Raw genomic sequence first — 21757 nt, forward strand, 5'->3', positions numbered from 1 at the left:
GGAATGGTGCAGGGAAAGGGGGAATGGTGCAGGGAAAGGGGAAGGATTGGTGCAGAGAAGATGAAGGAATGGTGCAGGGAAAGGGGAATGATGTAGGGAAAGGGGAATGATGTAGAGAAAGGGGAGCGATGCACATGAAGGGCAACGGTGCAGGGAAGGGGGAAAGAGGTGAAAGGAAATGGGAATGGTGCAGGGAAAGGGGGAAAGATGAAGGGAAGAGGGGAACCGTGCAGGAAAGAGGGAAGGAATGGTGCAGAAAAGGTGAAGGAAGGCTGCAGGGAAAGGGGAACGGGGCAGGAAACAGGGAATGGTGCAGGGAAAGGGGAACGGGGCAGGAAACAGGGAATGGTGCAGGGAAAGGGGAACGGGGTGGGGAAGAGGGAATGGTGCAGGGAAAGGGGAACGGGGTGGGGAAGAGGGAATGGTGCAGGAAAAGGGGAACAGGGTGGGGAAGAGGGAATGGTGCAGGAAAAGGGGAACAGGGTGGGAAAGGGGGAGCGGTGCAGGGGAAGGGGGAGCGGTGCAGGGAAGTGAGAAGAGCGCAGGAAAGGCCACAGGGCAGTGCAGGGGAGGGCGGGGTGCGGCGATAGGGGAGCTGTGCAGGAAGGGCAGGCACGGTCCCCACGATCCCGAATCCATTCCCGCAATCCCGGGGGGATCCCGGTCCCGCGCGCCCGCGCGCCGCGTCCGGTCACGCGCCAGCGGGTGGGCGTGGCCTGCGGCTCGACCACGCCCCCAACCGCGGCTCTCTCCGTGGCCACGCCTACTCGGTTCAGGCCACGCCCCCGCCCTACCAGGACTGCCGCTCCCGCTGTAGCCACGCCCACTGCGTCTCTAGGCCACGCCCCCGCTCACCCCGGCCCTGCGGCAGCCCGCCTTGGCCACGCCCACTCCGTCCAGGCCACGCCCCCTGCTCCCTCCTCGCTTCCCCGTGGTGCCTCGCGCGGGGCGGGCACTGACGTGGCCGCATCGCGCCGCCATCTTGTGCTCCAGGGCGGATCGCGGCCGGGGCGAGCGGGCTCCGAGCGGGACCCTCCGAGCGCAGCCAGACCCACGGCCCGCGGCTCCCGACGACGCCGGTGGGTTTGCCGACACCTTCTTCTTCCCTCCTTTCGAGCCTTTTTTTCCTACCCGGCCCGCAGCGCCGCGCCCCCGCCCGCATCCCGCGGCCTTGGCGCTAAGGGGAGGCGGCGGCGGGCGCTGAGGAAGCGGGGCCGGGCTGTTCTTTCCTCCTCTTTCCTTCTCATTCCTTTTAATGCCTTCACATTCCATCTTACCCCTACTCATTCCTTTTTCCGCACAGGACCTGAGGCCTCCGGGAGCGGCGCTGCCCCATCCGTCCCCCCCTCCACGTCTTTGGGGCGGGGGGTGGGGGGGCGAATTGGGCCTTTCGCTTCCCTGCTTGTGGGTGGGATGGGGTGGGAAGGGGTGGGATAGGCAGGAGTGGGAAAGGGGAATCGCTCCAGCTCGCCAGCAGCTGCACAAGGCCCCTCTCCGCTCCCTCTAGCGATGGGATTAGACGGGATGGGCTTGTCCTCCCTTCCCCAAACTCGCTCATTCCGGCCCCTGCCCCGCCCGTGGACGGCTCCGAGGAAGGAGAGGCATTTCCTCCTCCTCCTCCTCTCCCCCCGAAACCCCTCGTGTGGTGGGGCAGACGGGGCTCGGATGAAGCTCGCGGGGCAGAGGTTGTTTCACCGTAAGCCTTTGGCTGCTGAGTTGGTATTTTTTGCTGGGCTGAGGAGTTGAGCTTTATCCTGGAGCAAACAACTCTTGTTTGCCATCCATCGGGGCTTGGGTGGTGTGGGAGATCAGCTTTCCTTGGCGGAGCAGCTCCCGGTGGGAGGATATTATATTCTGTCTGAAAATACTCTATCCTGTCTGAACGTGATACTTTGGGGCTGATAAACCTCGGTGTGATGAAGTGATAGCCCGGCTCTGCCCCAGCAGAGCGAGACCAAAACTCTGCCAGGCCATAAAACTGCCCCAAATGTTGTCGTGTTTGACATTGACCTTGTGGCTTTGCTGCTCTGCTCCTGCCAAAGTAAATTCCACAGGTTGATTAGAGTCGTGACCAGAGGTCTGGTGTTGAAATTGTAGCTTTGTCAATAACTAAAATTCCGAGTATTTATTTAATACTTCGAGTTTTGTCTTGTGAGGTTTACAGCAGCGCTTTGCAGGGTATTCCATTAACCTTATTTTCCAGGCGGAGAAACCGAGGCAAAGTGGATTTTTCCAAGGTCATTCTGCAATATCTTTATTGCTATTTTTGCTGCTCATTTGGAGCGCTTCTGTGAGGGGGAAAAAAAAAGGAAGTGTGGCTGAAATGGAGGATTGCTATTTTGCTTTTATTCATGAGGTTTGCAATGGAATAAAATAGAAGTGTAGCTTTATGGATAAAGGGATTCTCTGAAAGGAAAGTTCTTGGGGTTGGTCTGATGCCACTGATTTTCTCTCTGCTACAAACATGTCTGCAGTGCTGGAGAGCCCTGTTGGGCTGCTTTCCCTGTTGTAATAATTGCATCGGGTGAAAGGGTGAGGAAACTCACCTCGATTGAACCTCCTGCATCTCAAACTCCACAGCTTTGCCAAGTTTGTTGGTGCTTCCTGCGGTGGAGCATCAGGAATTAAAATGGCTCAAGCAGAGCAGCCCTCCCCTCAGAACAGCTTTGTGTTTGTGATGTAAATCCTGTTAAAAGTCAAACCCCTAGGTGTAAATGGTCTGAGGATCTCAGATTGGTTTCTCTGAACATTTCCTTGGTTGTGAAATAGTTGGAATGTGGAAGGGCCTGGCAGGGGCTGTGCTCGTGCACCGAGTTCCCTGTGAGTGTTAGTCATGCTGACCAAGTGGGGGGAGGACCAGGCACAGCTTTTCAAGGCAAACCAAGCGTGTGTGGGAGTAGGGGCTGGATTCTGCTCCTGGGAATTCTCCACAGTGTGCTGTGCTCCAGCTGCTTCAAGCAGGAGCATTTATACAGATAATTATCAGCTAAGCCCATTGGTGACATGAATTGGTGGAAGGAGGAAAAGCTCAAAACCCAGGATTCCAGCTGAATTGGCAGTGGTGAAATGTAAAGAATCACCTTTACACATCCCAGAGGCTTTTATTTCTAAAACAACCTCTTATTTTTAAGGATGGGCTTTCAAGCAAGACTTCTTACGGATTTCAACAGCCTTCCCAAGCATCCAGCTTCCTTTACAGTGGATAAATTTGGTGAACGTGAGCTAACTTTATCTGCAAAGGAATAGTTCTGATTCTTTTTTTAGAAATCTCTTGGAAGTTCTGCTCCTGGAATGCTACAGAGCTTGTGTTAGAGCTGGCGCCATCCTCAGCCATTCCTTTCTTTAACTGATGAGTAAAGAAGTTCAGAATCAGCTTCCTACTACAGCAGCTGTTTTTTCTGTGTAATTCAGCATTTTTTTCTTTCTGCTTGCGAGTATCCGATTTTATTCCTTATTTTTAACACACGCAAACGTCGGAGGGGCTGTGGTGGAGCTTCTGCTGATGTTTCAGTTCTGATAAAACTCTGGTGTCTAACAGAGCTCTTGTTCACCCACTGCTCTGGTACCTCACAACTCAGAGTTTCTGCCTTGACATTTCCCCCAAACCATAAGCCAATTTCATTGCTGGATGGAGCTCTCATGTGAGTTCTTGCCATTTCTACTAGGAGTGTAAATGTTGACTTAGTGCCCAGTTCCTGGGAATGAATAACAGGATATTTGGCTTAAAATTGAAGATTTTGAACTCGGGAACAATTCAGCCTCAAAACCAAAAAAAACACCCCAACTGTGCACTGCTTATCTGAAAATAAATTATTTGTGCCCACCAGTTCTCACCAGTGTACCCAGTGCTGAACTAGTAGCACAAAGGCACAGGCCATTCTTGGTGTTCATAACTGCATTATTGTCACCACAGTATTTCCTGGGCAGGGAGGACATGGATGCAGCTCCCTCTGTGCTTTTCACTAGTCAGCCTGTGCTTTAAATAAGATATTTTTCAGACCAGATATCTGTTTTTCCTCTGGCTTGGTTTGTGTGCTCTCGGGTTATGGTAGTGTATAAATCTTTAAAATAATTGGAGGTTTTGTTGTGAAACAGCAGCAGTTTGCTTTCCCTGCTTGAAGGTGAGAATAAAGGAATAATTCTGGTTTGGGGTTTGAGTATCAAGTCAAGCAACCTACTCTCTTTGATTCTGACCCTTTTTATTCTGGCTGTTATTTTAGGAGTGAGTCTGAGAAATGGGCATGACCCCAAAGGAAATTCTCCCTCTTTTGTCCTTGTTTTGATCTTATAAGTGAAACTATTTTCTGTTTTCTGCCAGTCCAAGCCCAGCACTCTCAAGAGAATGTTCCAGCATGTGGGAAATGTTCTGTCAGGGTAAGGTGTGTAGGCAGTGGGGTGTTCAACCTCCTTGGGTAAAACAAAGGTGCTGGACAAGGAGATTTCCTTTCACCTGGTGTCCCACCTGTGTTTGGCTTGTCCTCCATCTGCCTTGGACATGCACACTGCTTTTGGACCCATTTTTATTAGTTAAACCATGCAAACCTTTGGTGGCCAAATCCAGCAGTCTGTATTTAGATGCCAGCACAGTTTTGTATCTTTAACTTTGATTTCAATGCTGCTACCTTTTCCCTCCAATAACCAAGTTAGGATCCTTCAGGACACCTTTTCCATCCCAAACTTGGCAGAAGCACCCCCAGTGTAAACTGGGGGGAAATGGTTGCAGTGGTCAGTGCTGATTTCCAGTTAACACTCCTCTGGTTCTCATGGTTAAAATTATAAAGGAGTTAGGACTTAATATTAATGATGAGCTCTGGGAAGATGTTGTTGGCATGGCCTTTATTACAGTGCTGTTTGTGCAGGATAATGAATCACCTGGTAAAGAAAGGGCCTGGCCTGCTTGTTGGCTGCTCTTTCATTTTACACGTCATCCATGCCTACTCATATTGATACGGTCTAAAGGAACTCGGATCCAAATTATCCGAGCTAAATTTCAGTGTTAAGGCCCCAAAGTTAAAGGAGTTGGGAAGTTGTCATCTCTCAGCTTAGCAGATGTTGAAGGCCAGTAAACAGTTTCTAAAAATAGTTGAATGTAACTGTACTGGAATAGTGTATTGGGCCACCCTGGCTATATTTAAAGAGGTGTTTCCAAAATTTGCTGTAACAGAACGCTTTAATCTGTAAAGAAATTATTTCAAGTTCAAGAGAACACATCAGTCCTGTTCCCTGCTGAGTGGGGGTGTGAAACACTGGGGCTGTAGATTAATCCTGAATTTTAGCAGTGTTCTATTCTTGTTGGATCTCTTCTCACATTCTCCTTTAAATCACACTTTATATTGTTAAGAACAAGCTGTCGGGTTAGATTTCTACTTTAAATTATTTGCCAGTTGTTCTTGCACGTTACACCAGTAACAGCTGTTGGAGTTGCAGGAGTTTTTTAAAAAATGCTTTCTCACCTCTTATTTGCACATTGGTTTGGTGATCTCTTCTGTGAATATTTTGCTTCTCTTGATAATTTAATTTAAAACATTCTAGAACGCTATAAATGAGAAAGAATGGTTCAGGCCAACTAGTGATTGCTGGCTGAATTTCAAATCAGTATTTCTGGTAAATAACAAATTGATCCATTTTTTGTTCCCCTGTGACTGATAGAACCAGTATGTTAATAGCAGGTTAGGAATTATTGATTTGGGGGTTTTCTAATTGTTTTAGACATGGAGTTAAAGCTTAGGCCAATATCAAGTAGATTTTCCTTTAATTGGCGATGGAATTTTGGTAGTGAATCCACTGCCTTTATAAACAGTTTTACTTTCCAGGGTGCCCAAGCAAATGGAAGAAGGTGCAGGAAGGAGCTTTTTGATAAACCTGCAGCTGTTGGGGCTTTTACCTGTGCTTTAATATTTTGTCTGATTGTAGCTGTGTAGCTCAGTGTGTCATTGGTAGTGGTGACGTGTTTCTCTCTCCTTGAAACGGGCATTTAAAACAGGATAGGAACAGCTCCCAGAGACAGCAAATGCCCTCTGTACCTCTGTTCCAGCCTGCTGTGCAGGGGAGGGACAGAGGCTTGAACTTTCCTTGACTGATTTTACCACAGAACCATAAAATCCTAGAATGGTTTGAGTTGGAAGGGACCTTAAAGCTCCTCTGGTTCCAGCCCCTTGCCATATTCATGGCTGCTTGGATTTTCAGATTGCCAAAATGATGGGCCCAGCAAGCTTGATTTTAACACTTGCAGAGTTTGGAGTGTTATTTTTTTGCTGTGGGAGCTTTATGTGGTAAGTGCTGGTCCATAGAAGTGAAATAAATGTATTTCTATATTGCAATTTGACTAAATAATGCATATGGCATCCTCAGCCTCTCATTTTGTCTCTGGTATGTTTAAAGAAATGGTGTAAATTTAAATGAAATAGAGTTCTAGTCTCAGGAAAGTGTAATCTCTATGTGGTCAAAAATAACTTTCCCAGAGGTGTAGAACTGAGGTTCTGTGGGAATTTCAAGGTGTATTATGCTGTCTTTGATGGGCTGCACATCCTTCTGGTCATACATCCGTGGGGTTGTTAACCAGGCTCACCCAAGGAGTTTGGAGGTCAAGCAGCAGATTGGACTTGTCGTGATAAGCAGCCTGAATGAAATGACGTTCAGATGCATTAATGTACGTTTGAATATAAAATGCTGCAGGATGATTAAGTGTTTAGTGCTCTTTGGCCTTGAGATATTCCTCAGAGCTCTTACTCTAACCACTACAATTAATAAAAGCAGATTCTGCTTCTTCCTCATGGGCTGTATCACTTTAACAACCACCGGGCTGCTGCTGTTGCAGACTCTCATTCATTTTTAACTTCTCACTGCCAGCTTCTCTGCAAAGGCTGCCTGTTCTCCTCATGGCTTATCTGAATGTATCGCTTACTAGGAAACGGGTGGCTGAAAATACTTTTGTTTCATGAAATAAAATGAAACTTGCCCATTGAAGTGCAGCGCTGCTGTTTACCAATGGCACATTGTATCTTTGCCGAACCTGCCTGACGGGTTTTGGTGCTGCTCAGGTGGAGTGCGGTGGGTTAAAGCGCTGTAGGGCTTCCACAGGCAGGGGGACAGACAGACAGACAGACACTTCAGTGCTGGAGTGAACTGGGTCTGGTCAGGGGTGCTGAGCGTTTCCAGAAGCTGGAGTTGTACTGAGGGAAAATACGAACTGAGCTCTGTGAAAATAGTGTGTGCTGTTTATTCAAATCGTTCTCTTTCATACTCAAATCTTCCCACTTAGCCTGATGGATCCCTCTTTTGAAGATGTGCTCAAGCACTACAAGCAGCTCACAAGCCTTAGTCTTTTATGTTTTCAGGAATTTTATTCAACTTGTGCTCTTTGTAGAAATTACTGACAACATTTGAGTGGAGGGAAGGAGAAAGTTAAACTTCAGTAAGTAATACAGGTCTGATATTGGTGAGTCAGGATACACATTGCAAGGGGTGATGATGCCTGAAAAAATAACAGGGTTTTTTGCTTAACTTCATATAGGAGGAAATTGAAGACTCATGGTGCAAGTAATGGGCTGGAATGGGAATTAAAGCTCATTCCTGGAGAGCAGAGGGAGCAGTCGCGTGATCCCTCAGCTGAGCTGTATTAACAGAGGCAGCCAAAGCAGCTCAGGCCCATCAGGGAAGTTCCTGTGGCAATGCAGGGAGAGGAGTGTGGAGCACAAACCATGGCCTGTGAGTTCCTTCCCTGTGGGAAGAGATGAACATCAGTGATTTCTGCTCAGGGGATGGTCTCACCCATGGGGAGGACAGAGACCCTGCCCCAGCCCCATCCAAAAAAAAACCCTGATGGGAACCAAAACAGTTTGTGGGAGTTCTGCAGAAAAAATTTCTCCTGTTTTGTTTTTTTTTTAATTTTAGACAGCAAGGATTCAGCTACTTTTTAGTCAACTTGTAAACACAGTTTTCTTGCAGGAGTGGGCTGTAAACTATGCTGTGCTGCCTATAAAAATAAACGTGACTTTTTGTAATGCCACCTACCCTGAAGTACCAAATAAAGTTACAGAATGGGTTTGGATAGGAGGTATGTGGAAGAGAACAAGAGGGGAATGGAAACTAAGTGCTTAAATGGATCTTAACTTCTTATTCTTAATAAAAAGTAAAAATAGGGAGGATGGGTGGTATAAAAGCAGCTTCAATGGCAAAGGGCAGGCTTGACCTGGAAATAGCTGCCAGGGAAACGGGGATCTAACGGGATTCACTGCTCTTGGTGCCAAGGACAAGCAACTTGTTCAGCAACCTGTGACTTCTCCAGTGTGTGGAACGATGTCATGGATGTAAATGATAGGATTCTGCTCTTTTACATAATTACTGTGATCAGTCCAAGCATTTGATAACCTATTATGCTTTTAAACATGTGCAAACCAAAGAAAGGCATTCTTTGTGCAGGCTTCTAAGGTTCTCTTGCTGCAGAAGTTCTTGCAGTCCCTTTCTGTGAGCTCTGGTAAAAGGTCACAGTTGAGCTCTGACTGCTGCTTTCCAGATGAAGCAGGAGATAGAAGTGGCATGAGCAGCCAGACAAAGAAAAGCTTTACAGCCTCCCTGCCCTCCAGCCCGGTGAGAACTGTGCTGTGGGTTGGGATGGGAGAGATGGAGACTGCAGCAAAACTGTTTTCTCTGCTTCCTAATTAACCTTCCTGTTTACACAGCCTTCATATATTCCAGTGGGAGTGGAATATCCATGGTCATGCTGCAGAAATACAAAAGGAAATGGGGGAATAATAGAACTTCTAAACCTCCCCTTTGGTTTTAATCCCCAGGCTGCCCAGTCTGGTTTGTAGAGGAGTTTGGTTTTAAAGCTTCAGCCATATAAACGAAATGGATCTCTGACTGGAGTTGCTTCAGCAAGTTGGTGTGTGGGGTTTGACATTCTGCAGGGACTGGAGTGGACTCTGAACTTCCCTGTGGAGCTGTGGGTGCTTGGACACGTGACTTGGTTAATGTTTCAGAGTTTAACTTTTGGGTTAAAAATTGTATCCAGCAAAGCTTCCTGAAGAGGACAGAACTGCTCAGCCCTTTCCCAGTGCAGGGTGGGGAAGCTGGGCTTCAGACATGACTAGGACTAAAGAGAGTGGGAAAAGGCTTTTGTGTTGTGGTGTGCTTTTCAATCCAAATCTTGCTTTTATGTTCTTAAATAGATATTCTGTAAAGCCTCTTTCTAGGGACAGTTTTGCTTCAAGTACAGCTTCATCATGAAATACAGAATATTTCCAGAGATGATTCAAACTTCATGTTAGGCTTTAAATTTGGTTTGGTTTACAGGAAGCTCATACTTTGAACGTATTGGCTGTTTGTGCATCTCATGTGAAACTTGAATTTTCAGTTGGGCTGTGTCTCTTCTTAACTGACATCTGAGAGCTTCTAGAGCCAGCAGCAGGGAGGGTGTGAATTGTCCCTGGTCTGTGGAGCTTCTAGGCTGTTTTCTCATGCCTTGTATGAGCTCAGCAAAGTTCTCCTGGGGATTTCAATCCTGCTGTAAACTGTGCAGGGCTAAGGTTGGAAAGAGGGGGGAATTTGTGATGGGTCAGGTCCCAGGGGCACAGGGAAGTGTCTGAGGCTGGAGTGCAGAGGCAGCTTCTGCAGTTCCTAACAGGAAGCCCCTCCTGACATTAATCACTTTAATCATCCAGGCAGGAGTGTTGGCTGTGAAGGAAATGCTCATCCCTGAACCTGCTCTTTTAATGTGGCTGTTAATTCTCCATAGTTAAGTTTGATTAAATGTGGATTTGCTTCCTACAGAAGGTCTCCCTTCGCTGTTAATGAAAGTAACTGCTCTGTGTTTATTTGCTGTTCACACACCATTTCCTTGGGGATGGAGAGGAAGGAAACTGTTCTGAGTACCAGAAAATCCAAGCTGTGTTCAGTTTCCTTCCCAAAAGAAGGACCAGCTATTGCTGTGCTAAGCAAAAACTTGTTATCTGCAGGTCAGTTGGGAAAAATTTGTTTAATGGTGACACTTTTTTGCAGATTAATTATCCCATAACAATAAAGAGCAAAGTATCTGAAATGCTGCATGAATTTTGCAAGCAAAAGTTTGAGAACAGCAATTAATGCTAAAACCTCTGAAAGAATATTTGAAGCATTTCAAGCACTTAAAGCTGAGTCATTTCATGAGCACCGAGTTTTGGCACATCTGTTCATCTTTTTGTTGCTTCAGTGGGGGAAAAATGTTCAGTGGTGGCTGGAGTGTCTATAAATGATTCACATTATCTCTTACTTTTGGTTTTTTTGTGGTTTTTATGTCGTGGTCAGAACACAACTGTTGGTAACTCATGAGTGATACTCTGATCTTTTTTCCTCCAGACTTTACTGGCCAGTGAGAACATATCTCAACCATGGGAAATATTTTTGCTAACCTCTTCAAAGGCCTTTTTGGCAAAAAAGAAATGCGTATTCTAATGGTTGGCCTGGATGCTGCAGGAAAGACAACTATTTTGTACAAACTTAAACTTGGTGAAATAGTAACTACTATCCCTACTATAGGTAAGAGTTTTATGTTTCTCTAACTGATGGCTTTGAGATTTGGGTCTCAGCTGATTTAAGTGACTTGTCTGTCAGAACAAACACTTGTTAAAGCCATGGTGTGAAGATGGCACAGCCGAATGTTCTGCCATGGGAGGAGATTGTAACTCTTTTCTCACTCCACTCCCTCTCATCAGTTGCTTGTGGAATGAGCCTTTATGGGCCACAGAAAGGCAGTTTGTCTCCCAGGCTGTTGTGGCATTATGTCAATCAGACTGAGTAGCAGAGGGTTCACCTTTTTTAATTTTTTTTTTTTTATTGAAGGGTATTGAGATTTGCAGCTCTTAAAACCCAGGGGAGTTTGGGTGTGGGTTTTTTTTTTGTTTGGGGTTTTTTTTAGGCAACATAGTTTGTTTTTTGTAGCTGCTCAGAGATCAATTAGATTTGTTCATTGGTGTGATGGTGGGAGCAGCACAACCCATGTCTGTCTGCTTCGAGAGCTTCAGCACAGGATTCTGCCAGTTTAAAGTAATTCCAGTTTTAACTGAACTTTTTTTAAATGATGACAGTCTGAGTGTGACTTGCTAAACACAACAGGGCAGTTATGTTTAAGTGAGATTTATGCCACAATCTCTTTTTAGGTTTCAATGTGGAAACAGTAGAATACAAGAACATCAGCTTCACAGTGTGGGACGTGGGCGGTCAGGACAAGATCAGACCACTCTGGCGCCACTACTTCCAGAACACACAAGGTGAGTCCACACACCTCATCCCCAGCTTTCTATAATCTAAGAGAGTTTTTCACTGTCTTCACCAAGTTAATCTTGCAAGTTTCTTGGAGGGGAGTGGAAATATTTATTGTTATAAAAGGGTGTGTTGGTGTGCTGCTCTGGTTCTTCTCTTAAGCCACTGCAGGTTCAAAGAGGGATAGGAAGAATTCCAGAAACCAGTCTTCCTTGTCCTTCTGACTCAGAGCGAGTTCAGGGGTTTGTTTTCCTTCTGTCAGCATCACAGCTCTGCCCTCACTTCAAAGCAGAGTCTTTACTGGAAGCTCTGCAGCCCCACGAACAGAGAGTTTGTCACTTCTGTCACTGCTGGGCCTTTTCCATGTGCGTGTTTTGAGTCCTGTGACAGCATTTCAGGAGCTGCTGCTCCCTGGAAAATGCCAAGTGCTTATGTAGAAAGAGGACCCAAGCTGCAAAAACAAATGCAAACCAACACCAGTGTTCACCAACTTTCAGCAAGAACAGACTTTCTCTCAGACATGAGACTTCAAGTTTATGTTTATTCTTGTTTGCTTATTTCTAGGTCTGATTTTTGTGGTTGACAGCAATGACAGAGAACGTGTGAATGAGGCCAGAGAAGAGCTTATGAGAATGTTGGCAGAAGATGAGCTCAGAGATGCTGTTTTATTAGTGTTTGCTAACAAACAGGTATGTCCAAGAAAGGTGTCTGTCTGTCTGTCAGAACCCTTCAAAACTTCCAGTATCTTTGTGAGTGCCAGATCTTGACCTTGATTTTCATATTTTCAGTGTAATGATAAATAAACTCAGAGTAAATGGCCATTCAGGTATGTTGAAGGGAGAAAACCATGGATTAAATTCTCATCTGAAAAGAGCATCTTTTAAACAGTCTTAGCTAAGAGGTTTTCAGTTTTAGTAAAAATCAGTTTGAATTTTCAGGTTGACATGGCTCAATTACAGCACCTGCCCAAACCTCCTCCAGAGAGGAATGCTGGAATGCCAGAACCTCCCTGAATTCCTCATTTAGGGTGTTTGAGGGCACTGCTGGTGTTGGTGGAAGCACTGGAGTTTTAATGTGCTTGTGTTGAGCTGTGAGCTGGGCTCTCCCAGGCCTCAGAGTTAGCTGAGAGTTCTGCCTTTTATTGCTTGTAAAGGTCTTGGCAGCTTAACCCCAAATGTCAAGGGCCTGAAATGTGAGCAGGAAATGTAAAGAGGGAATAACATCCTGCTCCACTGATTGCACAGCCTCAGCTGGGCAGGGTGAAGATGCCCTAAGTCATGTCCAGGAGCAGAAAGGGTGGGCTCTAAAGAAGCTGTGCTCAGCAGAGTAGTACTGGGTGATAAACGTTGATCTTAAATCACAACTGCAGTCATAGAAAGGATACTCCTGAGTGGAAACAGACTTGGAATTGTCAGCAGTATCAGCACTGGGGAAATGGCTGGATTCAGGTATCAGCTGTCTCCCTTCCCTATGAAATATTCCATAATGTTGATTTACATTGGGTTGTTAAACCTTTGAGGCTTTTGTCAGTGTTGGGGAAATAGCTTGAATATCAAAGTAATCCACTGGGGTTTTCTGAAAGAGAAGTTCTGAGAGCTCTTAACTTTGTTGAAATGCCTTTAAAGCTGGTGGTGAAGAGTGGGGAATGACTGTTGTTGCTTCCCTCAGGACCTGCCGAACGCCATGAATGCAGCAGAAATCACAGACAAACTTGGACTGCATTCTCTTCGTCACAGGAACTGGTACATCCAGGCAACCTGTGCCACTAGTGGAGACGGTCTCTATGAAGGACTGGACTGGTTGTCCAATCAGCTCCGAAACCAGAAATGAAACCATAAACCTTCCTCTTCCCTCTTTTTCCACCCCTCCCTCTTATTTCCTCCTATTCGCCCTTCGCTTTACTCTAATGTGGCAAACTGTGCTACTTTGTGGTATTGAGTGCCGGAAGCTGTTTTCATTTCTTTTTGTCACAGTATATATTGCATCATGCTGTAAATGTGGCAAATACAAGCCTGAAAACAGTTAGGTTTCTTATTTAATGTAAATAGTTTTTGTTTCCAATGAGGCAGTTTCTGGTACTCCTATGCAATATTACTCAGCTTTTTTATTGTAAAGAATCAAGTCACTGTTTAGTACCTGGAAGGGAATTAAGTGGGTTAATAACGTAAGGGTTGCCAGTAGTCCTTGTGCAGTAGAGCTGGATTCGATCTTGGTTGGGTTGTGAGATCTGTGAGATCCATTTTGGTGGTTGGTTTTTAACCTGAATTCTGTATTTTTTTAAATAGACAAGGAAAAGTAAAAACACTTAAAACACACAAACGTTTGACATCGCTTCTGCTGCTCCAGCTCTAATGTGGTGACTCTTGATTCTTTTGAAAGGGTGAAGCAATGACTGACACCCAATTAGCTTCATCTGCTTAACGAACAGATCATAAATGGTAGATCTCTGGCTCTTTGTGTAGCTCGTAGTCTGTGCTCATCTTCGTTCACAACCGTTCAAAGATTTCCCGGGCCTGGTTTAGATGAGCTTTGCAGACTCATGCTAAACATCTGACTTTTGGTTCAGGTGAGATTTCTTGTTTCCATTGAACTTGAATCATTTCCAGAAGTCAACATTTTTAGCCTGTCATATTTGTCAAAAAGTGTTTTGTACTTTTCTTGTGCGTAAACCACTCCAGAAGGCAAAACCTTTCCACAGGAAGCACAGCCTGTCCTAGTCCTAAGCTCTATAGGCAGAAAGTACTGTACTTAACGTAAGAATTGCCATGAAAAACACCAAACATCTATGTATAGTGTCTAGGGAAAACAAACAAAAAGCATGAGAGTTTGGAGAGTCATTCCACTCTACAAGTATTCAATCCCATTTTGGAACAATCCCATATCTGTATATGTGTGAAAACCCTTGGCATCCCTCATACTGCAAGGTTCAGATTTGCCATCAGAAAAATAAAAAAAAGACCTCTTTACTTTTCTTTTGTATTTTGATAAACACTGAAGAAGCTGGAGCTGTTAAACTTTAACTCGAGGAACTATCAGAACTGGTTTATTTAGTGTTGTGGAAACCTTTATTGCTTTCAATACACAACTAGTAATCAACTGTTTTGTATACTTGTTTTCAGTTTTCATTTCGACAAACAAGCACTGTAATTAAAGCTATTAGAATAAAATCTCTTAACTATTTCATGTTTTTTATGCCTTGCTGTTCATTCGATCATCTTGGCAGAATCATAATTAAATACTTGTTGAATAAAAAGTTTCATGAAACTTGCACTGGTATCGTGTTGGTTTGTATCATCTTTGTGCAGGGGATCCACATCCAGGCAGCGTTTTGCCAACATCATGATTTGCATGAAAATTTGAGGATATCTCCTGTATTTTCCACAAAATGTATCATTCTGGTTGGAACCCTGCAGGTAAAATGATGGTGATGCTCGTTGGGTTCTACTGGAGTCACTTTGTTGCTTCTGGGCCAGCACAGCTTGAGCTTCTTGAGTAGCCCCATCACTTCCCCTAACAGGTTGTTCCTCCTGCTGCTCCCAGTTAATTACAGGATCTGTAAATTAGCAGTTTTGTGGGGAAAAAATATGAATTCCGCTTCCTAAGTGCTTTGTTTTGCATTTTTCCTTTCTGCAGTCCCCTCTGGATCCGGGACAGAGCTCCTCCTCTGGATGATCCTCCTGCCTTCCCTGTCAGCTGCAGCTGCTCCTCCCCAGTGCTCACGCTTGGGCTGCCTGCCAGCTCCCAGCTGTTCTCCTGGCTGGAGCTGCAGCACATTCCCCATTTCACAGGCTGGAAAGCTATAGGATGGGAGGTCTGTCCTGCAGGTTAGAGAGGAAAAATTCCCTGTGGGAAAACCTGGCACCAGGGTGGGTAACATGGACTGTGGCTGGGGCTGTAGTAAAGGGTAAAAAACACTGGGCAAGCTGAGATCACAAACCTCCTGCAAGTCAGAAATTCACGTTGGAATTCCAAGCGCTGAATCAGGATATTTGCATCCCTAATAGGGCAGGACAGCTCTTTATTCCTGTTCTGGGTAGGAATTGAACTTGAAGGGGAAGCTGGGTTAGGATGCTGCTTTTCTGCATGCAGAATTTGCTGTGGAAAATGAGTAATATGGTGATGTTATCAGTACAGCTGTGGGAGCTGTACTCTGCCCTCTGCTCTGGGCAGCACAGGCTTTGCTCTGTTCCAGGCTCTCAGCCTGGATTTTGGCCACCCAGCAGCTGCACAGGCAGGTTTTGGGGTGAGCAGGGATGGGGCTGGGCTCCTTTATCCCTGTCCCCTTCAGTTTTGGCTTCCCATGTTTCTAAACCTGATTTCCTCAGATCTTGGTTTGGAGTGTGAAACAGGAAGGGGGAGAGCAGGAGAAAGCCCAGGAGAGCTGAACTGAGCTGGGCCAGCAGTGCCCTGGCCCCCCTGCCCAGCACTCTCCATCTGCTGAGGAGCTGCGGGTGCAGCTCATCCTGCTGGAGCCCAGCCCTGCCACAGCATCCATCCCAAGCTTGGGGAGGTGAAGATGGGAACTGGGAGCCCATGGAGGCAGCAGGATACTGCAATTTGTGGTATTTTTTCTCTGCTTGCTGTGCTGTTTTCATTCTCCCCTGGCTCCCTTTTCAACCTGCTGCCCAGTTCCCATTAGGTGCAGTCCTGCTCTGGGATGTTCCCAGCGGGCTCCAGCCACAGTTTGGATCCCAAAATCCGAGCTCAGCCTGGTGAGCAGAGGCAGAGCCCCTGGCCAGGGAGTGCATGGGCTCAGGGCATCCCTGGGATGGATCTGGAGCTGCAGCTGCTCAGAGCACGAGGAACAGCCCTCGTGCCCAGAGCCTGTCAACCCCAAAAATCATCTTGGGGTGGGGATCACCCAAGGCTGTGACGGCCCCACAGCATCTCCCTCTGCTTGGGTTGGGACAGAAGAGCTTTGTCAGCTCCTGAGCACGGTCCCACTGGGCTTTTGTCCACCAAGACACACAAACCCTCCCTGTCTTCAATTGCATCATTAATTACACAAATGAGGCCCTTGTGCTTGGCACGGCCACGCCACAGCCAGCGATGCTCTGTGACACCCCTTTTCCATTCAGATCAATATTTCTATTTATTGGTGTAAAATTCCTCTCTTTCAGTATAATAATCATGTGCTGAGGGTTTGAATCCTGGATGGGAATGGAGTTTGCTGCTCCCTGGGGTGGGTGGATGTGGCCAGGGGCCCTGGTCCCATCCACTTTCTCCTCAAGATTAGGAATTATTTAGGTGTCCAAGGCCAGACTGGACAGGGCTTGGAGCAGCCTGGCCCAGGGGAACTGGAATTAGATGAGCTTTAAGCCTCCATCCATGCAGCTGATAAGTTTAGGGAATTTTTAAGGAAAGAAACTCTCCAGCCACTGTACTGGCAAGCACTCAATGGCAGAGAAATAAGACAAAACCCCATAATAATAATAGTAGTAATAATAATAATAATCTCTTCCAAAGTCTCTGTACATAAACACGAGGTATCCACAGCATTTTCAGCACCACAGCCAGAACCACCCTGGCACCAGTCCCCACCCAGAGCATCCTCCGTGCTCAATCCTGCCCAGATGGATTTTAGGGAGTGAGGAGAAGGGTGCCCAGGCCCTGCTGCCCCCCACACCCGCTGGTGCTGCCCCTGGGCGGGCAGGGAAAGGCTGCTGGCACCAAAACCTTAATGCCCTTTGCCAGACTCTGCCTCTGCACCCGCGGGGCTGCAGCGTTTTTAATTTAATCACCTTAAAAAATATAAATCTCTGGAAGATCTCCCTGAAACAACCCCAGGCTCCCTCTCAGTCCTCCGAGTCGGTGTCGTGGCGCTGCCGCACCCCGCGGGCCGGGGGGGAGCGGGACCTGCTCCTTTTCCTGCCCTTTCTCCGCGGGGACGGGTGGCGGCCCCGGCCGTCCCTGCTCCGGCTGCGCCGGCGGGCGGGGCCCCGGCCGCAATTGCCGCTGCTCGCCGAGGATTCCGTGTCCTGCCGCCGCCGGCTGCCGTGCCGCGGGGCCTCCGAGTGCTGCTGCGCTTTCCTGCGGTGGTGCCTGCGGGGACAGGGGGGGAAGTGACAGCAGGGATAGTGGGAACGCCCACAAGTTGATTCTGCGGGTGAAAAAGGGGTTTTGGAAAGCCAGGAAATGCCAATTGGGCAGCCTGGTGCAAGCCATGACCAGGTGGATCTCCTGAATCCTTCCTCCTGATTTCCACTGATGATGCCTCATCCCATCCCAGCTACCTCTTATCCCGATCTGGGGAAGAATCGGAGGATGATGGGGCAGCATCCTTCTTGGAATGCTTGTCTTTGTCCTTCTTCTTCTCCTTCTTATGTTTCTTTTTCTTCTTGTTCTTTTTCTCCTTCTTTTTCTCCTTTTTGGATTTTTTGCTGCTCTCAGGTCTGCAGGGAAGAGATCAAGCAATGAGAATCCCTGCACTGTGCATCCCTCTGGCTCCAAAAACTCATCCCCATCCCTTTTTCCAGGCACATCCCACCACATCCCTCCTTTGCCAAAGAAAAGCCCACAGATGCTTTTGGGGATGATTCAGAGAGATGCAAAACAAGCCCAGCGCCAAACAGAGCCATGGAAACATTTTGTAAAGCATTTCCCACAAAAGCCAGGGAATTTCTGGTGGTTTCCCACCAAAATGGGAAAAATCCTCACCGTTTCTCCTCCACCTTCTCCTCCTTTTCCTGCTTCTTCTTGGAGACAGGTATCTCTGGGCTGCTGGAGACTTTCTGGTGCTAGGGTTGGAGAGAGGGAAAAAGACAGAGTGAATCCATAAGGCCATAGTTTGTAATTACAAAACAAAGGGGGTTTTAAAATTTAAACCTGGAAAAAAAAATTAAATTACATTTGGGAAAAATTAGAGTACACTTAGGAGCTGCTACCAAATTAAAGCCCCACAAATGAGCTCCATGCCAACAGGACACATCCTGCAGATCTTTGTGCTACAATATCCAGATAGGTTTTAAAATAAAATATTCCAAGTGTGGGGCACTGCTTTTTGCCTTTTTCCATCTATTTTTGAATCTTCCAAGGACAACGTGACTGGCACCGTACCGTGAAGACCGAGAGCCCCAGCTTGGCTGCCTCTCTGTCCTCCTTGGAAAGCATCACCCGGCCAGCACTGCCACTGCAGAGAAACCACACAAAAAAAGCATAAAAAACACTGAAATCAAACAAATTGTTCTGAAATTGGTGTGGGATCTTTCCTTCTCCTTACCTGGAGCTGCCCAAACCCACCACCCGATCCACGTCCTTGTCGTCCCGCTCAGCGCCGTCCCTCTTGCACACCTCAGCCAGGTCCTGTGGGGAGGGGGGACAGTGTCCTGTGTGTGTCCCCAAAATTACAGCCCAGGGGACACTGCTGGGACTGTGGTGCCCCTCTTACCTCTTTGCTGAGGCCCGTGGGCTGCCTCTTCAAGTTCTTGTAGCCCCTATAGAAACAAGAACAGGTGATATGTGAGGGGACACACACACCCCTCCTGTTTTTGGGGGTTTTTGTGGGGTGTGGACTCACAGTGCTGCCATCATGGCCTCCTGCTCGGCCAGGCGGACAGCAGCCAGCTCTTCCTCCCGGGATAACGAGGGAGCCGTGTCCTTCTTGCCCTTGGCATACCAGGTCAGGTCCTTGCCCTTCTGCCACCGCCCCACCGGCGCCATCAGGGAGTTCCCTGCGGGGAAACAATGACCCCCCCTCAACACCATGGCACCCCAAAACCGTGGCAGAGGGGACAGGGAGGGTGAGGCAGGGGATCTGAGCAGGACCAGCCCTTACCCAGGTAATTCTCACGCTGTTTGTCCGTCTTGACATCCTCCCAGCTGAACTGGTCCTGGCCCCCCCGGACCCCGCCCCGGGAAGAGCCGAACATGGCAAATTCGGGGGGATTCAGGTGACCTGCAAAGACAGCAGCCCTGGGCTTACCCACTCCAGATCCTCCATGCAGCTCTGGGGGGGCTCCTGAAGGGGCAGGGAAGCAAATTTGCCCCCCCAGGGGTCAGTGGAGTAACCAAAGGCCCTTTGTGGGGGTGTTACAGGCTGCAAGGGGGGTTTATGAGGAGGAGGTAAGAGGGGGTGAATGCCTTGGGGAGGGTCCCAGCCTGGGGGGAGGTTGCTGGGTGAGGAGGGGGCCTTAGGGCAGGCTCAAGGGGGTTCATGGCCTTGGGGGTTCAGAGTCTGGGGGGGGGTTCAGAGCCTCAAGCAGAGTTTAGGGCCAGCAGTGGCGCAGCCACAGCATGGGGGTTTCAGGGTCTGGGAAGGGGTTGCAGAACGAGGGGGATTCACAGTCTGTGGGGGGAGAGTCCAGGACTAGAAGCGGGAAGGTTTGGGTCTGGGAGGAGGTTCCAGGGTTGATGGAGGGGTTTAATGCCCGCATGGGGGTTCTGGGCTTCAAGAGGGAGGAGGGTTCGGGGCCTGGGGGGTTTCGGGATCTAGGAGAGGGTTCACAGCCTGGATGGGATGAGAGCTGGAAGGGGGGGTCATGGCCTGGGGAGGGCATTACACGGCCTGGAGGAAAGGTGGTACAGCCCGAGAAGAGGCTGCACGGCCCGGGGTGGGACATTACCAGAGGCTGAGTTTCAGGGTCTGGGGAGGGGTTCAGGGCCGGGAGAAGCTGCAGGACCTGGACGCTGCAGGGCCTGAGGTGGGAGTTTGCCCGTCCCCGAGGCTTGTAAAAGCCGGTCGGGGCAGCCCCGGACCCTCCGGGTTGGGGAGTGCGAGGATCGGGTGAGCCCGACCCGCGGGGTCACACGTGGAGCCCCCAAATCCCAAAATCCCCAAACCCCAAAGCCGCCCCCGCTCCCCTCACGCACCTCCGGCCGCCGAGCGCGCGCCCGCCCCGCCGCTACCACCGCGGGCACCGCCGGGGGGGGAGTGACGAGTCGGGCGGTACCACCGCGCCGCCAGCGCGGGGGGAACCCCGCAGAGCCGCACCGCCGACACACGGCTGTACTTATATTTATTTATTTATGGATTTATACATTTCTGGTTTTAGCGCTTCACTTCTTCCAGAACTTCTTGTAGGTGTCCAGGTCGATGCCCTCGAAGGTTTCCTCCTCCTTGGCCTTAAGCTTGCTGGGGAAGTGCCGGCGCAGACGAGCCTTGCGCTCGGCTTCGGGCAGTGTGCTGCTGTCCAGGGGCATCTGGGGACACGGGGGACACGGGCATGAGACCGCGGGGACACGGTGCGAGGTTCCCAGGGACACGGTGACACCCCAGGGACACGGCGTGACACCCCAGGGACACGGTGTGACACCCCAGGGACACGGTGCGAGGATCCCAGGGACACGGTGCGAGGTTCCCAGGGACACGATGTGACACCCCAGGGACACGGTGACACCCCAGGGACACGGTGACACCCCAGGGACACGGTGCGAAGCCCTGGGACAAGGCACCAGACCCTGGGACACCGCCCGAAGCTGCCAGGCCTCGCTTTGTGCCCGTACCATGAGGATCCTCTTGGGCTCGCGGTAGCGGAGGCGGACGGTGGAGCCGTCGGTGCTGACCAGCAGCACGGGGTACAGGCGGCCGTAGAGATGCCGGTGCAGGTGGGAGATGGCGGCGCGGTTGGAATTGCTGCGGACACAGGTGGCGAGCGGCGGCCGGGACGCGGCCGTGAGGCGCAGGGCACTGAGGGGAGAGGAGCAGGCTCAGCGTGAGGGTGACACCAACTCCAGCAGGCCGCTCCCAGCGCTGGCTCACAGGCACTCGGTGCTCACCTCAGTGCCCGGCTCGCCATCTCAGCCCAGCTCCAGCAAATGGAGATGACACAGCCTAGGGATACTCTGAGGGCAAGGAAAGGTCCTGGCGTGGCTGTGGGGCGACATGGCCGTGTCTCCATCACTGTGAAGCTTCCACATCCCCGCTGCAGCACGGAGCAGCCCATGACAGCTCCTGCCACGGTCGGGCTCCATGTTGGCTCCCCCCACCCCCGCAATGGTTCAGCCCCATGTCTCCCCCGCCCTCGCCATGGTTCGGCCCCACTATGGTTCCCCCCCATTCCCGCAATGGTTCAGCTCAACCACGTCTCCCCCTGCCCAGCCGTGGGTCAGTTCCGTGATAGCTCCCCCCTCTCCCCGTCATGGTTCAGCCCACCACCGCCCCACCAATGTTCAGTCCCAGAATGCTTTCCCCCCCACCCTCCTTGGTTCAGCCCTCCCAACTCTCTCCAACCATGGTTCAGCCCCACTATGGCTCCCGCCATCCCATCGTGGTTCGGCCCAACACCGCCCTCCCTCCGCCCCGCCATGTTTTAGTCCATGCTGCCCCCTCCGTTCTCCCCCAACTCCCCCTCCACAATCACGGCCCTGCCAGTGCTTCCCCCGGCCCTCCACGATCATGATTCATCTGAGGCGCCGCAGCCGCGCTCACCCCCCCCGCCCGGCCCGCTGCGTGGTCCGTCCCGCCGCCCCGCACTCACGTGACGGCGCACACCTCAGGGCCCCGCCCCCACAGTGACGTCAGGGCGCGCGGCGGTGGCGGCGGGCGCGCGCGGGGGCTGCCGGGACCGCCCCCCCCCCCCCC

At 49.5% G+C, this 21757-nt stretch overlaps 3 protein-coding genes across 8 annotated transcripts; 1 reads left to right on the forward strand and 2 right to left on the reverse strand.

Annotated features, from left to right (window-relative positions):
* Positions 1–946: 946 nt before the first annotated feature.
* Positions 947–14506, forward strand: ARF1 (ADP ribosylation factor 1). Of its 3 annotated transcripts, none has more exons than XM_015618728.3 (5): positions 947–1079; positions 10336–10515; positions 11136–11246; positions 11803–11927; positions 12907–14506. In XM_015618728.3, the coding sequence occupies exons 2-5, from the start codon at positions 10368–10370 to the stop codon at positions 13066–13068; spliced, it is 546 nt and encodes a 181-aa protein (XP_015474214.1). In that variant the 5' UTR covers positions 947–1079; positions 10336–10367; the 3' UTR covers positions 13069–14506. The 3 variants fall into 3 exon arrangements, with proteins under 3 accessions (XP_015474214.1, XP_015474216.1, XP_015474215.1); XM_015618730.3 differs by lacking the exon at positions 947–1079 and adding an exon at positions 6256–6272 and having other exon boundaries at positions 12907–14502; XM_015618729.3 differs by lacking the exon at positions 947–1079 and adding an exon at positions 9601–9956 and having other exon boundaries at positions 12907–14502.
* Positions 14232–20132, reverse strand: C2H1orf35 (chromosome 2 C1orf35 homolog). Of its 2 annotated transcripts, none has more exons than XM_015618722.3 (9): positions 20047–20132; positions 19013–19132; positions 18755–18908; positions 18626–18671; positions 18458–18540; positions 18295–18367; positions 17896–17975; positions 17472–17630; positions 14232–17280 (listed from the first exon to the last, which is right to left on the reverse strand). In XM_015618722.3, the coding sequence occupies exons 2-9, from the start codon at positions 19104–19106 to the stop codon at positions 17034–17036; spliced, it is 936 nt and encodes a 311-aa protein (XP_015474208.1). In that variant the 5' UTR covers positions 19107–19132; positions 20047–20132; the 3' UTR covers positions 14232–17033. The 2 variants fall into 2 exon arrangements, with proteins under 2 accessions (XP_015474208.1, XP_015474209.1); XM_015618723.3 differs by lacking the exon at positions 20047–20132 and adding an exon at positions 19800–19995.
* Positions 20133–20181: 49 nt separating this feature from the next.
* Positions 20182–21715, reverse strand: MRPL55 (mitochondrial ribosomal protein L55). Of its 3 annotated transcripts, none has more exons than XM_015618727.3 (4): positions 21654–21715; positions 20953–21046; positions 20680–20863; positions 20182–20376 (listed from the first exon to the last, which is right to left on the reverse strand). In XM_015618727.3, the coding sequence occupies exons 2-4, from the start codon at positions 20970–20972 to the stop codon at positions 20233–20235; spliced, it is 348 nt and encodes a 115-aa protein (XP_015474213.1). In that variant the 5' UTR covers positions 20973–21046; positions 21654–21715; the 3' UTR covers positions 20182–20232. The 3 variants fall into 3 exon arrangements, with proteins under 3 accessions (XP_015474213.1, XP_015474212.1, XP_015474210.1); XM_015618726.3 differs by having other exon boundaries at positions 21605–21656; XM_015618724.3 differs by lacking the exon at positions 21654–21715 and having other exon boundaries at positions 20953–21155.
* Between the last annotated feature and the right edge of the window lie 42 nt (positions 21716–21757).

Source organism: Parus major, chromosome 2, assembly GCF_001522545.3.
Source record: "Parus major isolate Abel chromosome 2, Parus_major1.1, whole genome shotgun sequence".
In the NCBI taxonomy this organism is placed as follows: domain Eukaryota; kingdom Metazoa; phylum Chordata; class Aves; order Passeriformes; family Paridae; genus Parus; species Parus major.